The following is a 17203-nucleotide window of genomic DNA, read 5'->3' as shown; positions in this document are numbered from 1 at the left end:
TCTCACGTTTGTTTTAGTGTTTTTGGTGTATGAGCAGGAAATTGAAATCCCAAATCTCATCCCGTTCGATCCGGAGATTGAAAAGACCGCTCGTAGACTCAGAAAGAAAACTAAACAAGCTAAGCTGTCTGCAGGGACACCCTCCCAAAAGACACCTTCTCCACCATCTTCCCCACACAAAGAATCCCCCACCTCACCTATTACTCTCAACATGGGTGAGAATGTTACTCGAACCTTCAGAGACTACGCACAACCATCTCCTGATAACGTGCCTACTGGGGTACGGATGCCCACTATTGCTGCTACAAATTTTGAGATCAAGTCTCATGTTTGAATATGGTTCAGAATAATCAGTTTGCTGGGTTACACATCTGAAGACCCAAATCAGCACTGCAGAGATTTTTACAGTGTTGTGCTACTAGAAGCAAGCTGGTGTTACTCCTGATGAGATGAAACTCCTTCTATTTGGTTTCTCTGCGCGATAAATTTTTCTGGTTAATAACAAGCTGCCTTCCACCATCACCACCTGGCCAGAACTTTCCAAGATTTTCTTATCAAGTGGTACCCTTACCAGAAAACTGCAGATATGAGACATGCTATAGTTACTTTCACCCAAGATCCTGGTGAATCTCTATATGAAGCTTGGGAGCGGTTCAAGGATCTGCAGCGTCTATGTCCTCATCATGGGTTGGGCCAGTGGTACTTGTGTCAGATTTTCTACACTAGAGTTGATGCAGATACACGACGGGTAATTGATGGAGCATCTGGTGGGTTCTTCATGGATAAAGCAATTGAGGAAGGGTATGAACTTTTGGAGAAGCTAGCATCTAATCAAGCCTCTACCATTCGTTCCTCTTTGAAAAAGGGAGGTAAACATGATGTTGAAGCCATTTCCTACTGTCTGGGCAACTAGCTCTCTAACTCAAAAAGATTGATTCCCTGAAGTTAGGTAATGATTCCCCCCATATGAGTGTTAATGCGATGGCTAGTGCTTCTAACTATAATGTGCATATATGTGATGCTTGTGGAATATCTGGGCACAACTCTCAAGAGTGTCCTGCACTGGGAAATAATTGTGAGGTCATCAATGCTTTCCAGTCACAACCTAGGAACCAGTTCAACCCATATTCCAACACCTATAATCCTGGGTTAAGACACATCCAACCTCTCATATAGGAGTACTAATGTGTTGAACCCTCAACCTCAACAACCATATCGCCTCAACAACAGGGTCAACAATACCAACCTCCAAACAAGCTCCACCTGGTTTTCAGAGAAATCAAGCACCTCACAGCCTGCTCCTCTGCTGACCCAGCCATGACAGAGTTGAAGAATATGATGTTCCAGATGCAGAAAGGGTTCAATGCTTTTCAAGCTGACACAAAAGCTCAACTGGAAAATTTGGGCACGCATAACAAGATGTTGGAGACTCAACTAGCTCAGTTGGCTAGTTCTTCTGCTAGTAGGCCACCTGGGGCCTTACCTTCACAATCAATGCAACCAAGGGACACTGCCAATGCCATCACTCTTAGGAGTGGAACACATTATGATGGTCCCCAATGCCTAAGGATGGTTCGGTTGAGCCAGAAAAAAAGGCATACGTCACTGAAACTTCGGCAGCTCCTGAGGCTACCACCAACACAAATACAAAGAAGCAGATAGTACCTGAAAAAAATTCATCCACCACTCCTGCGATAAAGGTACCATTCCCACTCGTCTATCAAAGAATAAGCTGGATCACCAACTTGGTAAGTTTATGGAGGTAGTGAAAATCTTCAGGTAACTGTTCCATTTACTGAACTCATTACTCAAGTACCTGCATATGCTAAATTTTTGAAGGAAATTTTGACTAGGAAAAGAGCCTTTAATGCAGTAGAAACTGTTGCCTTTACTGAAGAATGTAGTGCTCTTTTGCAAAATCAATCCTCCTAAATTGAAAGATCCGGGGAGTTTCTCCATCCCTTGTAATATTGGCACCATATTTATTGACAAAGCCTTATGTGATTTAGGTGCTAGTGTTAGTGTCATGCCCTTGACTGTTTGCAAAAACTTGACATGGGAGATTTAAAATGTACCAACATTACTCTTCAAATGGCTGACCGTTCTGTTAAATACCCCCTAGGTATCTTAGAGGACGTTCCTGTGAGGGTAGCTAAATTTTTTATTCCTGTGGATTTTGTTGTGCTTGACATGGAAGAGGATACTCAAATCCCAATCATTTTAGGGAGACCATTCCTTCATACTGCTGGAGCTGTCATAGATGTTAAAAATGGGAAATTGACTTTGACTGTGGGGGATGATAAGGTACTTTTAGTTTGACCAATGCCTTGAAAAGTCCCATGCTAGAGGAAGCCTGTTACAGAATAAATGTCATTGATGTGCTGGTTAATGATGACATGCCTCAATCCCTTTTGCGGGATCCACTGGAGGCTTTGCTTTGTTTTACCTCTTCCACAGGTGATGATATTATCCGGACTACTGAAGTGGATGCTTGGGAAGCAGCTTTTACCTGTGTCGAGCTTGAGGTATACCACTCATGAGGATGAACGGTTAGTATGTGCTACTCACCGGTAGAGGTAAAGAAACCTGAACTGAAACCCCTTCCCCCTTCTCTGCGATATGCTTTTCTGGATGATTCTGAAAATTGCCCTGTGATTGTTAGTGCTGCATTAAATGATGGTCAAATGTCTCAACTTTTGTCTGTTTTGCGACAACATAAAAAGGCCATTGGATATAAATATTGATGATTTGAAAGGCATAAGCCCTGACTTTTGCATGCATAAAATTCATCTTGAGGATGATCATCGTCCTAGTATACAAGGTCAGCGTCGTTTGAACCCGAATATGCAGGAAGTTGTCAAAAAAGAGGTTATGAAACTTGATGCTGGGATTATCTATCCTATTTCTGATTCTAAGTGGGTGAGTCCAGTTCAAGTGGTTCCTAAAAAGGGCGGTACTACTGTAGTTAAAAATGAGAAAAATGAATTAATTGCTACAAGAGTAGTTACTGGGTGGCGTATGTGCATTGATTATAGGAAATTAAATGTTGCCACTAAGAAAGACCATTTTCCCCTTCCCTTCATTGATCAGATGTTGGAACGTCTAGCTTGTCATTCTCATTTTGTTATCTAGATGGCTATTCTGGTTTCTTCCAAATCCCTATCCACCCAGATGACCAGGAGAAGACCACCTTTACATGTCCTTATGGTACCTTTGCATATGAAGGATGCCCTTTGGCCTATGTAATGCCCCTGCTACTTCCAACGTTGTATGATGGCCATATTTTCTGAATTTATTGAGTCCATCATGGAAGTATTTATGGATGACTTTAGTGTGTATGGCATTGATTTTGATGCATGTTTGCTGAATTACTAAAGTACTGAAAAGATGTGAGGATGTCCACCTTGTTTGAACTGGGAAAGTGCCACTTCATGGTTACTGAAGGAGTGGTACTTGTCATATTATTTCTGAACGAGGCATCTAGGTGGACAAAGCAAAAATTCAAGTGATTGAGCAATTACCCCTCCTGTGAATGTTAAGGGTGTTAGAGGTTTTCTTGGTCATGCGGGATTTTATCGCCGCTTTATCAAGGACTTCTCTAAAATTGCTAAACCACTTACTCAGTTGCTCCTCAAGGATGCCCCGTTCCTGTTTACTGATGAGTGTCTAGTGTCTTTTAACAGGATCAAGCAAGCTCTGATTACTGCTCCATCATCGATCTCCAGATTGGACCCTCCCATTTGAGATTATGTGTGATGCCAGTATTATGCTGTGGGAGCTGTCCTTGGTCAGAGAAAGACAACATCCTCCATGCCACTACTATGCTAGCAAGACACTCGATGAAGCTCAAGTTAATTATGCCACCACGAGAAAGAGCTTCTAGCTGTGGTCTATGCATTGGACAAGTTCAGGACCTATCTGCTTGGGTCTAAAGTCATTGTCTACACGATCATGTGCTGTGAAGTACCTCCTCCAAAAAGGAGGCAAGCCTCGACTCATTCGGTGGATTTTGCTGCTCCAAGAATTCGACTTGGAGATCGAGATAAAAAGGGTGCAGAAAATGTAGTGGCTGACCATTTCCCGATTGCAGTATGAAGATATGGAAGAAGGCTACCCATTGATGACTCCTTTCCTGATGACAAGCTCCTGGCAGTCACTTCTGTTACCCCGTGGTATGCGGACTTCGCCAACTTTTGCGTGAGTGGACTCCAGAGCTGAGCTACCAGCAGAGAAAGAAATTTCTCCATGATGCCAAACAATCTTTTGGATGACCTCTTCTTTACAAGCTCTGTGCTGACACATCTTAAGGCGATGTATCCCAGAGTGGGAGGTGCATGAATTCTGAAGCACTCTCACTCCCTTCCATGTGGAGGCCATGCTGGGCCTCCAAAACATAGCAAAGGTACTTCAATCTGGTTTTTATTGGCCAACATTTTTCATGATGCTAGTACTTTTGTTAAGTCTTGTGATGCATGCCAACGAACAGGAAATATTTCCCGTAGACATGAGATGCCCCAAACCCCATCCTGAAGTTGAACTATTTGATGTGTGGGGTATTGATTTTATGGGTCCTTTTCCCTCTTCCTCAGGCAACAATTTCATACTTGTTGCTGTTGACTATGTTCTAAGTGGGTAAAGCTATTGCATCACCACCAATGACTCAAGGTTGTCATGAAAATGTTCAAAAAGATTATCTTTCCACGGTTTGGGTACCAAGAGTTGTCATTGTATGATGGGGGATCCCACTTTCACAAAAGAACCTTTGAAGCCCTACTCAAAAAGTATGGTGTCTACCATAGGACTGGCCTAGCATACCATCCTCAGACAAGTGGGCAAGTAGAAGTGTCTAACCGTGAAATAAAGTCTATTTTGGAGAAAGTGGTAGCTAAATCGAAGATTGGAGTGATAAGTTAGATGACACCTTATGGGTTATAGAACTGCTTTTAAGACCCCTATTGGTACCACCCCTTATCGACTAGTCTATGGAAAAGCATGCCACTACCTGTCGAACTAGAGTTATAAGGCTTTTTGGGCGGTTAAAGAGTTGAACCTTGATGCTAATTAGCAGTAGAAAACGCTATTGCAAATCAATGAGCTTGATGAACTTAGACTGAAATGCTTATGATAGTTCGCGTCTCTACAAAAGCGCACTAAGAGATGGCATGATAAGAAAATTTGAGCAGGGAGTTCTCTATTGGTGACAAGTTTTACTGACAACTCTAGACTAAAGTTTTTCCTGGTAAGCTGAATCTAGGTGGTCTGGTCCTTTTGTCACTAACACTAACAAGTTTGGTTCTATTGAGGTGATGAATGCAACGGTGAGAAGTTCAAAGTTAATGGACAACGTCTGAAGTTGTACTATACGGAATCCCTGTTGGATCTGTGAATGATTATACCTTCAACCCCCATCCCCTTCTGTTTGAGGGATGAAGCATTATGGTCGTGCGGGACCTTTATAAACCAGCGCTAATCGGGAGGCAACCCGATTTCTTTCCTTTTCTTTCGTAGTTTTTTCTAGATTTTGATTTTTTTTTACTTTGCTAATTTTTGTAGTTTGGTGAGAGAGTGAGAGGGTACTGATATTCCTTTTCAGGTTACATGTGTGCAGGATTGATGACCACCTGCAAAAGTGCATTCACAAATACGAGCCACTGCTTACTGGCATAGCCCGAGGCCATCGGGCGGCCCCGCCCGATCGGGCCCGCAACAAGAAATGGGAAAGCTAAAAAATCGCCCGATCGGGCAATGGACACCCGATTGGGCCCGCAAGGAATTCAATTTTTGCAGAACTTACGGACCGAAGCCCGGGTATCGGGCAACCTCGCCCGATCGGGCCCGCAACCGAACTGGCTGAATTTCCAGAAAAAAAAAACACGATCGATGACGTCGGGCAAGTCACGCCCGATCGGGCTCGGGACCCGGATGACGAGACTAAAGGGGTTTTTTCCCCTTGTTTCACTCACTTCCTCTCACACTTTCTCTCTCCTCCAAACCCTAACCCTCAATTCCTCTTCATCTTCTTCTCCAAATTCCCTTTTCACCATTGAAGACCCCCCCTCTCACCTTCAATCTCTCACCAATTTTTCTCTCTCATCACTTCCTACTCTTCTCTAACTCCACTTTAGTCACCTTTCTTCCACTCTATCTCTCCTCTCCATCTTCTTCTCCAACTATTCCACCATTAAAGTGAGGTTGAGTGATCCAAGCTTTTTGCTCTCTTCCACCATTAAAGAGTAAGTTGAAGCTTCACCCTTTTTCACATTCAAGCATCATGTTCACAAGGCGACGAAAAACTACAACGGGCTCACAACAACCACCACCGGAGATCCTCTGAGATGACACCTTCCCGAATGTCATCTTCTCCACAGAGGAATAAAGAGATCGATTTCAGCGCCTCAAGGGGCGCGAGGTAAGCCCAACAACTTTCCTTGACATCGAATTTTTAGATAAATTGGGAATTGCCACTGAATTTAAAGAATTTATGAAAATAATTGGCATGGAACCCCTTTTTACCGTTCATGTTAACACCTACCCCGTGCTTGTATATGAGTTTTACAGTAGTTTACATGTGACCCACCCTCACACGGTACCGATTTCTCATGTTTCCTATCGGCTCTTAAATCGGGACTTCACCCTCACCCTCCCGGAGTTTGCTCGCATACTCCGTGTCCTCAATCGGGGAGAGATTGGGCACCCCCTGACTATCATCACCGGGATATTTACTATACTATTACAGGGGATGAAACTGATTTCACCCTTCAACATTGTCATGCTAGGTACATCCACCAACCCATTTTTTTAAAATTTGGGTTCGTTTTATGTCCAAGACTTTGTTTGGGATGGTTGAAGGTCAGCTCATTCGGGGGGATGAGCTTTATCTGATTGGTAGTTACATGTACCCGGGCACTCCGCGCCGCTTTCACTACAATATGCCTCATCATGTTGCGCTCCAAATGGAGCGAATTGCCACCACTTACCCTAAGCGGCGCGCTGATGGCGAGTTGACCTCTTGCCCTATCGTGAATCGGGGGTTGGTTACTCTGTTTGCTCGGGCCATCTCTGATTTCGATGAGACTCGTTATCAGTCAGCCTTAGGTCCTACCTTACTGGACTATGCCTACCTCACCCGCCTTCACTGGTTGGAGCGGGGTGGGGCTACCTACCAGTGGCACGTCAACGGAAGGCCCTCCGTTGAACTGCCCAACCCTCTGGCCAAAATGAAACCTGGCCAACCTCATTACCTCTTTCCCATTGCCGGTTCTGGCTTTCCCGCCCCTCGTCCCCCGATACCTGAGCACACCTACCACCATCGTCCACCTCATATCGAGGATATCCCCTCCTCTTCTGATGCTCCCCCTCCCCCATATGCTATTATTCCTCCTTCTTTTAACTTTCAGGAGATGATGAGCATGCTCCAACGGATGGAGACTGGCATTACGGCCAACACAGCAGCCATCCAGGGCATCAGCCAGCAGGTTGATGCCAATGGTGTACTTCTTCAGAATCTTAGTCAGCGGGTCGATACATTGGCCAATGATCAGCACCTGGCTCTTTATTCGATGTACGACGAGAACTGCCGCCTTCATCACATTGTTGAGCATGATGCGCACCCCTCTTGGTACACTTGGAACCCGAGCTACAGTCAGCCGGGCTCCTGTAGCCGAGGCGGCGTGGTGAGTCTGATGGAGATGAGATGGTGAGGATACTCACATGGATGACTGATATCCATGTTCCTTTTTCCCCTTGTTGCAATGCGGTCATTGCCACGTTCAGCTTGGGGGAGGACTTCTGTAAGTACTACTCTCACTGTTATTGCTTTTTAGATAGATTAGTTTTATTGTGTTCTTAGGCTAGATAAGTTAGTTAATTAGTTAATTGTTTCTTTTTCATAAAAAAAAAAATTGAAATATTGCTGAAAAAAAATACAAAAAATACGATTTGACTAGATTGGTGTGGTTGCTTCCCTATGCCCCATGATGTTCTTTGAAAGTGTATTTGGGATCTTCATCTGGATAGCTAGACACTTAGATTGTGATGCTGAGATGTGAACTTTAAATGCCATGACCTTGAATGAGTTTTGACGATAACGCATTTATTTTGACTGCATACTTGAATTGGTTAGACTGTGAGGATTCATTCTTGCCAATGGATTCATTTCTATATCCATTCTGTTTCTTATGTGTTAGTTCCTCATTAGCTGACTGATCTTAACTTTGACGACGTACTCTTTGATATCTGATAACTTGTGGCAATTGCTGTGATAGAGGCGTTCTTTTGTCTGATTTTTGAGCCTCAAAGTGATTTTTGTGATATACCACTATCCTCCTTAGCCCTGCTTAGCCTAATGACAATTTCATGATACTAAACCTCATTACATGCCCATGACCTTTATTTTGATATTAGTCCCCAGCCTAGCTTGGGGGAGCATTTGTCTGAGTTAGTATGTGAATTGGTTTTTATGAGTTACCTTGGATGGAGATGGTTGGATTAAGGTTCAAAACGTTGATAAAAAGAAAAGAATAAGCAAGATGAAATTCATGTGATTGTTGGATCGAAAAGTGGCAATGAAAAAAAAAAAGAAAAAAAAAAGATTGAAAGATTGAACAAAAAGTTAAGAATTCCTTCCTTCACAGTTGCTTGCAAAGAAAAAAACCTTGTAATAAAACAAATATTCATCACATTGCTTCAAGGTCGGGTTTATTGAAAATTTGTTGGTTTATGGAATTGGGATATGGTTATTGACTATGTTTTGGTTGTTACTTCTAGTGACTTGTGCTCTCCCATTCTTGGTCTTTTCCACCACATTCCCTATACATATTTCCTACCCTTACCTAAGCCCCATTACAACCCTGAAAAAGTCCTCTTGAGCTTGTGTTTACATTGTTTATTGGATTGATATGGAGTCAGTTTGTCAAGGTTGAAAAATACGTTGCTACTTGAGTCGACACAATTAGGATGAGCGGCATTATGACCTTTCCAAACACATGAGAGTGTGAGTGGGACGGGTTATTATGGTTGGGATGGTGAGTGATCGGGCACACCTTTTGCCTGTCACAAAAATGTTGAGCGGAGTGACATCCTAGTGAGTGCCTTTTCGAGACTTGCATTTCATATAAGGCAGCCACATTTGATTGTTTATTTGGGCGATTGGCAATGAGAGTAATCTGAACAGTTGAACTTGAATTGTGCATGCTTGAATGATTTATGAGCCTTATAAGATTTTGATCTTCGTTTTCATATATAAAGGGGTGAAGCAATCATACATATATCCATATTCATGTTGTACTTTGCTTAGGGACAAGCAAAGTTTTAGCTTGGGGGAGTTTGATGTTATGATTTTATATAGAGTTTTTCTCCCCTATTTATATGCTAAAAGTTGTGGTTATGGTGCTCTTAGAAGCCATTTGGTACTAAATCTCTCCATCTAGTTGTGGTTTGCTGTTTTGTATTGGATTGTAGGTTTTGGGGAGCTATTACCTACTTTATATGATTGCACACTGGATTAGAGAGGTTGGACGCTGAGTTTCAAGATTCCGAGGATACTTTTCGGGACTTCGAGCAAAGGAAGAACAAGGAACGCGCATAACCTGACCGACCCGATAGGATCGGGCGGCCCAGCCTGATCGGGCGAAGAAGCAGGTTCCATGTTTCTGTTGCGGGCCCGATCGGGCGTCGGACGCCCAGTCGTGATTCGGTCTTCCGCCCGACGTCGGGCACCCCTGCCAGCTGCTATGTAACACTATGTTAACAAGCCGCACGATGTCATCGGGCGGGTCAGCCCGACCTCATCGAGCACCCGTTGATTTTTGGCCATTTCCTCTACTCTGGAGCTCGATTCCATCGGGCAACTGTGGCCCGATTGGGCGACTGACGACACACGTTTTTTTAATGAATACGGGCCCGTTTTTCGAGACTTTTGGCTATTGTTTTAGGGCTTGTATAAATAGGAAAATCAGAATTATTAGAATAATCTTGGTTTTTATTATTAATTTTCTCTAGAGAGGATTTCAAGTACGTTAATTTTAGTGCTTTGTGATTTCAATTCATGATCAAACCTTTTGCTTATTCATAGTTCAATATAATTCGGTAATCTTTCTTCATTATTTCTTTGTTATTTCTTCCATTGTTAATTAGATTATTTTCTTAGTTATTTGCCATGTTTCAAAGTATGAGTTTTTATATGACTTTTGTTATTGTTTTCATGATTGTTGTTGTGCTCGATCCTTTATACAAATTGGATTATGTTAAATGGATGTTGTCTGAGGTGTATGGTCCTCATGGATTATTTTAAGAAAGTCGCATGGTACTCTTTGTTTATTTTCTTTTTGTGTTTTGTTTTTTTAATTTTTAATTTTTAATTTTTAATTTTTGATTGAATGCAATGTTATTTTTTTTGAACAATTCTTTAATTATTTTGAACAAGTCGCATTGTACTTTTTGTTTACTTTCATGTATGTGTAGATATGGGATCTCAATTATTGAAATTTTTTATTCAACAATTCTTTAATTTTTATCTTTTTTGAAGGGGCTAGGTTGTATTATTTGGCAATGATTGATTATAGACAAAAAGAAGCTCGTCTTCAATATATTTCGTTTGGATGTGCGTTGCTCTCTGCAAAACTATATACTACCTATTAGTTACAAGTTTTCTAAAATAAACATATAATCAAGGCCACTATTTTTTTTTTTTTACCCGATCCTTCACTATAACCCTCAATAATACCACATAATTAACCATCTCAGCTCTCCAATAATTTCAGCCTACACAACTAATTAATTAACAACCCTACAGTTGTTTCTAATCTCCCCATTTGATCCAGTAAGTGGATTAATATTACCCATCTTTACCATTGCATTAGCAAAATCATTAGCAAACGCCACATAGTTGATACTGTAAAGCCTAACCAACGCATCTTGAGATCCACCATTGAACAACTCCTGATCCGAGTGAAGCAGCCCCCTTCTAGTAACCAATCCAAGGAAGTAACCCCTATCGAAACGGTTAGGTGTAACGATGTCCAGTGGAGCGATGTTCTCGTCCCCAGCACCGGAGGCCGGACCGGGGCATTGAGCTTGGCGTAACGGAGCAAAGCTGGGGTTGATATTGGTCTCATTGTAGATGTGGGTGCGAAAGGTGGTGCATCGAGCCTGACCAATAGTGTGAGCACCAGAGAGGGCGGTCATGTCGCGGGCATTTAGGCCTTGTGCGGCGAACATGGAGATCAAGGTACTTAGATTGGCAGTGGGTGGTGGGAGATTAGTGTTGGCTGCACTTTGGCTTGCTGTTCTCGCATCCCTTCTTCCTAGAGGTACCGACCATGAGGGGCCTCCCAACTGTGAAATTCACATTAGAAACAAATAACTTAAATAACATAATGTGTCATAGCTTTGGTAGGTACCGCAACCAGCTGACCGTTTTATTCAATTTTTTATTTTACTTTTGTCTAGGCTTAAATCTATATAGGCTATCACTTTTGAACAAAAATAGTAGCCTTTTTAAAAAAATATGTTACTACTTTGTTTTTGTTTTCACAAAAATTGGAAGAGGTTATACTTATGAAAAAATATGAAAATGAAACTATTATTTTTTGTATCATTCCGAAATATAAGACCAATTTACTGACCCGGGGTGCATGAGGATGATGCCCAAAGGTTGGTATAATTATTCTTTTGCTCCATTATTGAAGTGCTTGGAATGAGAAAATAATCGAAGTGGGAGAATGCCTTTAAATAAGCAAATGAACCAAATAATAGCATTACGTGTATTTTCAGCATTAGTTGAAGAAAGAAGTGAGCGTTTTTGTCTCGATCAAATAGTGAAATTGAAACATTGCATGTGAAGTAGGAACATTCAAGTGTAACGAAGATATTATATAATTTCCTAAAAATAGGATCATGTTTTTAAAATGTGATACTAGTAATTATTTGAAAAGCCTTTCTGTGTATATTAGTTCTATTTCTACTTACCAAGAAAACAGCAGCACGTGCTGCAAGTGCGAGTATGTCAGCACATGAAGCAGTTCCATTGCACACTACTTCTACATTGGACTTGATAGTATCAATAACCTCAAAGCCTCTAATGGAGTTACTATTAGGAAATGCATTCTTTTCGCCTGTAAATGTGCTTGTATCGTCCAGGAGGACGGATGCATCACAACCCTGAATCAGAAAATATGTAGCAAAAAATTAGTCGAATTTGTAGAAAAAGGATAAACTTTGAAACAAGTATTTCCTTTGTTTTTAGAGCTACAACAATATGACTTTTTATGTATTTTACACTATTTACATATTATTAAATCTTAATTTTATGTTAGTTTCACTAAGTAAATCATTAGAGTTATTAGTTGTTAACTATTGTATTGAGAAACATGAAAATTAAATTGTTGCAAGTAGAAAAAAAAAAGGAAGTATTTAAAACATAGGTGACATTCATGAAATTAAGTTTTCTCCTTGGCACAGAATTCTTACATTTACAAAACAATCATGGAAGAAGAGGCGAAGGATCGAAGCTCCCATTCTTGGCTCCTTTGATATTGCCTGCCTCATTGTATTAGTTACTATAAGTGGAAGATTAGGGCAAGTTCTAGAATAGAAAAACGGCGAGAGTTGTGCATTTGTAGAGCATGAGGAGAGTGTAATGCAAGAGATAACAATAAAAAGAGAAATTTCAGAAGCCATGTGTGGTTGTGTACTTGTGTATGTATATATAAGAAGCTGTTAAGTTAAGATTAAGAAACGCTCAAGGGAAAACTACTATAAATAGCATAACAAGTTAAGCAGTGTGCATATAAGGCCAAAAACAACTTGCATGGAAGTACTGCATTGTGGACTTGATGTTAGCTTTACAGCTGAACGCGTTTACTATATAGGAATGCTGCTGAGTTTACTCCAAATTCAGCTGACTTATTTTAGGAAAAACTTTTTCTGGCTAATCACTATTACGTAAGTCAGGATAGTTATGTTGTCCTCTTGTAAAAGACTTATATACCCTTTATGTTCTATCTTAGGGGTCGTTTGGTTCGAATTAGGGAATGGAAACGGAGTGGAATGGAGATAAGGGGTGGAATGACAATGAAATCTATAATTTTTAACATTTGTTTGTTTTAACTCAGGAATGGAATCATTTTTCTACTACTCCCTTTCTCATTGTTTGGTTCACATTTCAAATGGATTCACATTTAATACCCAAAAAATTATAACTTTCTAGAACACGATAATTTTCTACGAACATCAAAATAATTCAATCCCATTTCATGAGCCAAACAAAATCGATATACCCAAATTCAATTATACCATTTACATCCACAAATCAGAAGTCAGGAAAAAGAAAAAAAAAAAGGAAAACAGACAAAAAATTACAAAAAGAATTTTCGCCAATCTCTTCGATTATACCCAAGTTTTACCTTTCTTTTTCAAGCATGTAACATCAAACTTGAATTTTCGCCAATCTCTTCGATTATACCGCCGATTCGGACATCCACCATTGTTGATTTGAGTGAAAGTGTTGAAATTTTAACAGAGAAATTCGACGAATTTTTGTAAATTGGGAAACCCTAATTTTTCTGGATTTGTTTTGAAGACATGGAGGAGGTGCGAACAGAGGAGAGAGAGGAGGAGAGAGAGAGGTGCGAACAGAGGAGAGAGAGAGGTGTGAGGAGAGAGAGAGGTGCGAACAGGGGAGAGAGAGAGGTGCGAACAGATATGAGAGAGAGAGGTGTGAACAGAGAATAAAGACGAACAAGGAAGGAGATAGGTGTGAACGGAGGAGATGAAGTGAAGTGTTTGAGGAAGGTAATTAACAGATTGTTTCCTCTAGTGAGAGGAGGGTTTCAAATTAATGGAATCAGAATTGGGCTAGTAAGGGAGTGAAATAAATTAACAACCCAACCAAACATATTAAAAGGGAGTCCATTACCTCAATCCGTTTTCAAGCCCAAAAAACCTCTAACCAAACAGGGCCTTAATAGTTTTGTTGACGTCAGTGAAGTAACCAATGGCCTTGTTTGGGTTACAATGGTAGTCGCCATACTTTTTTTTGCTAATTAAGTAAATAGATTCATTGAAACAAGTAGCTACAACTTAAACCAACCTAAAGGAACGCAAACCAACTAGGTTGAACTCCCTAGACCTTAAGGCAGGTAACTAACTAGAACAAGCAATTATAGGCTCATACATTCCAGCAGCTACTGACAAGCTCATAAGCCAATTATAGTCATTCCTAGACATTTTCTTAGGCAGTACTGCTAACACTCTAGCTCTAACAATACTCGTAATTTGTTTGGCACTAACTTCTATACTAGGAACATACTGATTCCAGTATACTTAGTTTAATTTCTTCCTTGCCCTACAATATAAAAAGTACCATTAAGTCCAGAGGGCTCGAAAAAGCCCCTCTATGTACCATTCAACATGAAGAAAAACATTGATGTAGCTGCACAAGTCATCATTAGTTCTCTGAATGCCTCAGGGAAGGCAAAAATGCAGTTAACATTTCTCTATGAAAATCCCAGCTTATTGTGTCATATGCCTTTGCAAGTCAATCTTGAGCAAACAACTTGGTTTCACCTGCTTCCTTCCATAGAGCTTCACCGAGTCCTGAAGAACCATGATGTTATGCACAATGTACCTACCATGGACAAATCCACTTTGATTTTCCATGATCAGGTCCGACAACGCTTGCCTAAGTCTGCCACATAAGACTTTTGTAGCACATTTGTAAATAGTGTTACAACAAATTATGGACCTAAATTCAGTTACATTATGCGGACATTTGGTTTTGGGAACCCAAGTCAAAATCATATGATTTAACTCTCTCAAAATTCTACCTTCTTGAAGAGCATTTAGGAGTGCAACAATTTACTCCACTCCTACTATAGACCAGGCATCCCTATAGAAGTAACTGCTAAACCATCTACTCTTGGTGCTTTACACCCAAGAATCGAAAACAATGCTTTCTTGATGTCAGTTGCAGTATATGGAGCATTAAGTATATGCCTATGTTCATCATTGATAACTAGACCCTTCCGCAGTGGTTGTACATTAACTTCTCTCCCAAGAGCAGTACTTTTATTTAAAAAAATTTCATCATACCCTAGAACTTCTTATGATACCCCCTCAGGATTATCTAGCCATTTACCAACATCATCATATATATACAGTGAACCTGATTGTCGAGCCTTCTTGCCTATATTCTTTGTTGAACGAGAAAGGTATTCCCATTTCCATCTTTTATCCAAGCATTTTTTTTGCCTTTTGTGACAAAAAATCAATATGTGCTTGATGTTTAATGCGGTACTCTTTCACAACATTGATTTCTGCTTCAACAAGCTCTATGTTACCTGTGTTTTCAAGCATCGGCTTCTGAGCATCAATCAAAGCATGATATGGTTTGAGTTCAACAGCGTGTATATCATGGAACCCTTCTTTATTGAGGTCCTTCATAGCAGTCTTCACCACTTTGAACTTCTTGACTACCTGAAACATATTAGAGCTTTGAACAACACTACTCCAAGTATTCTTCACCTTATATTCAAATTATGGAGATAATATCCACATTGTGAATTATTTGAATGGTCTATGACCATCCTGTATATCAGTGTAGATAACTAAGACTACATGGGAGTGATCAAATTCACCCTCACACTGAAAGGAAGCTTGTGCAGATGGGAAAGCTTCCTGCCACTTATGCTTAGAAAGCCTTCTATCCTATTTAGAGAAGACACTTGCATTGCCTTGTTGTTTTTATTCCATGTGAAGACATTTCCAGAACTCTTAATATGCTGCATCCCACATTCCATCACACATTTCTTCATATATCTGATTTCATGTTTTCTAACCTGAGAGCCAAGTTTTTCATCTGTTTGCATGACATAGTTAAAGTCACCACACATCATCCATGGTTCATCAACTTTTAATTGCTTCAAATCATTCCACAACTGTTCTCTTTTAGATCTTTCATTAAAGCCATATATGAAAGTGCAATAAAAACCAATTTTACCAGTATGATGCTGCAAGTAACAAGGCAACAATTGACTTCACCCCTTTATGCTATTGACATGATAGCTACCAGAATTCCAAGCCAAAATAATCCTACCAGCTTGATGATAACTTGAGTTTGTAGTGAAGCACCATCCATTAAACACTAGCTGATGGGTACTTCCACGGTTATGAGGTTTAACCTTTGGTTTTTAAGAGGCTAACAATATCTATAAAAGTTTTGTGGATGTATTGATACACATCCTTCTATTTTTTTAGTATGGTTAAGACCTCTCCATTTTGAATAGGGGGACTGCCCCCTCCTGCCATTTGCACATTCAATTCAACATCTAACTCATGCTCATCCTCCTGCTATAATTCAGCCTCATTTAACACTTGAAATAGATTGTGTGTGTTTCACTTGTATAGTCCTGACCCTAATAGGCCTTAAAGCTCACTGAAAAACCTCCTGATCCACTTATGGTATTTTCATTTCTTCTTGTGGTGCTATAACAACTAGGCCCTTCTCTTATATACCTCTAATACTGGTTCAATAGGCTTTGACTTAGGAACCCATACCTGCTTATTTATCCTCATATTGTACATTCTTGAGTTGAGTGTCCAATGCCCTTGCAGTGATGATATTAGTTTGGTTTCCGCTCAAATGATTAATGAACTTTTGTCAGCTCCTCATTTTCATTTCAAAAATTGATTGAATCAGGGAACTTCTGATCTATTTTGACCTCAATTAGGATGCGAGCAGATTGAATTTTATCCCTATTCCTAGTTGCATCATCTTTTTTAATTGGATCACTGAGTTGTGACACAATTTTATGCAAATATTTCTCACCTCAATACTTCAAATTCAGTTTCAATTGCATCCTAAATCGGGAATGTCTTAATATCTTCCTTCTCAAAATCCATCTTAGACGTCCACGATTTCAATATCACATGTTTATGATCAAAGAAATAATGTCCTCCAAGCACTTAAATCTCACTAGAAACATCCCTTTTTTCAGCAACACCACCTTATCTATGTTATGATTCTTTCAAATTCTTCGCAAAAAACCATATACACTTGTATAGGTGGATTCTTCCCTACTGCATAACAGATAATGGATGAATTTTTGAATAGTTGATTTCATCTTGTATATCCTCCAATTCAATGTGTACAAGTTCCATATCAATTTCATCAACAATTTTAGGTTCATTAATCAAATTCTAAACA

General features: G+C 40.2%; 1 protein-coding gene and 1 non-coding gene across 2 annotated transcripts; both read right to left on the bottom strand.

The window, feature by feature from the left end:
- Positions 1-583: 583 nt before the first annotated feature.
- On the bottom strand, positions 584-690 carry LOC125493887 (small nucleolar RNA R71). The gene has a single exon (XR_007270214.2). It is a non-coding gene; the product is annotated as a small nucleolar RNA R71 (small nucleolar RNA).
- Positions 691-10556: 9866 nt separating this feature from the next.
- LOC104903391 (peroxidase P7) lies at positions 10557-12851 on the bottom strand. The gene is made up of 3 exons (XM_010691415.3): positions 12469-12851; positions 11968-12159; positions 10557-11334 (listed from the first exon to the last, which is right to left on the bottom strand). The coding sequence occupies exons 1-3, from the start codon at positions 12676-12678 to the stop codon at positions 10774-10776; spliced, it is 963 nt and encodes a 320-aa protein (XP_010689717.2). The 5' UTR covers positions 12679-12851; the 3' UTR covers positions 10557-10773.
- Positions 12852-17203: the final 4352 nt, after the last annotated feature.

The sequence above is a fragment of the Beta vulgaris genome, chromosome 9, assembly GCF_026745355.1.
Source record: "Beta vulgaris subsp. vulgaris cultivar EL10 chromosome 9, EL10.2, whole genome shotgun sequence".
Taxonomy (NCBI): domain Eukaryota; kingdom Viridiplantae; phylum Streptophyta; class Magnoliopsida; order Caryophyllales; family Amaranthaceae; genus Beta; species Beta vulgaris.
Note: the sequence above shows the minus strand (reverse complement) of the source record. Positions and strands in the feature narration are given on the sequence as shown.

Coding starts and splice junctions, on each gene's coding strand:
- LOC104903391 (XM_010691415.3), bottom strand. CDS start 12,678: ATGGCTTCTGAAATTTCTCTTTTTATTGTTATCTCTTGCATTACACTC. Junction 12,160..12,468: donor TCCATGATTGTTTTGTAAAT/GTAAGAATTCTG, acceptor TTTCTGATTCAG/GGTTGTGATGCATCCGTCCT. Junction 11,335..11,967: donor CACGTGCTGCTGTTTTCTTG/GTAAGTAGAAAT, acceptor TGAATTTCACAG/TTGGGAGGCCCCTCATGGTC.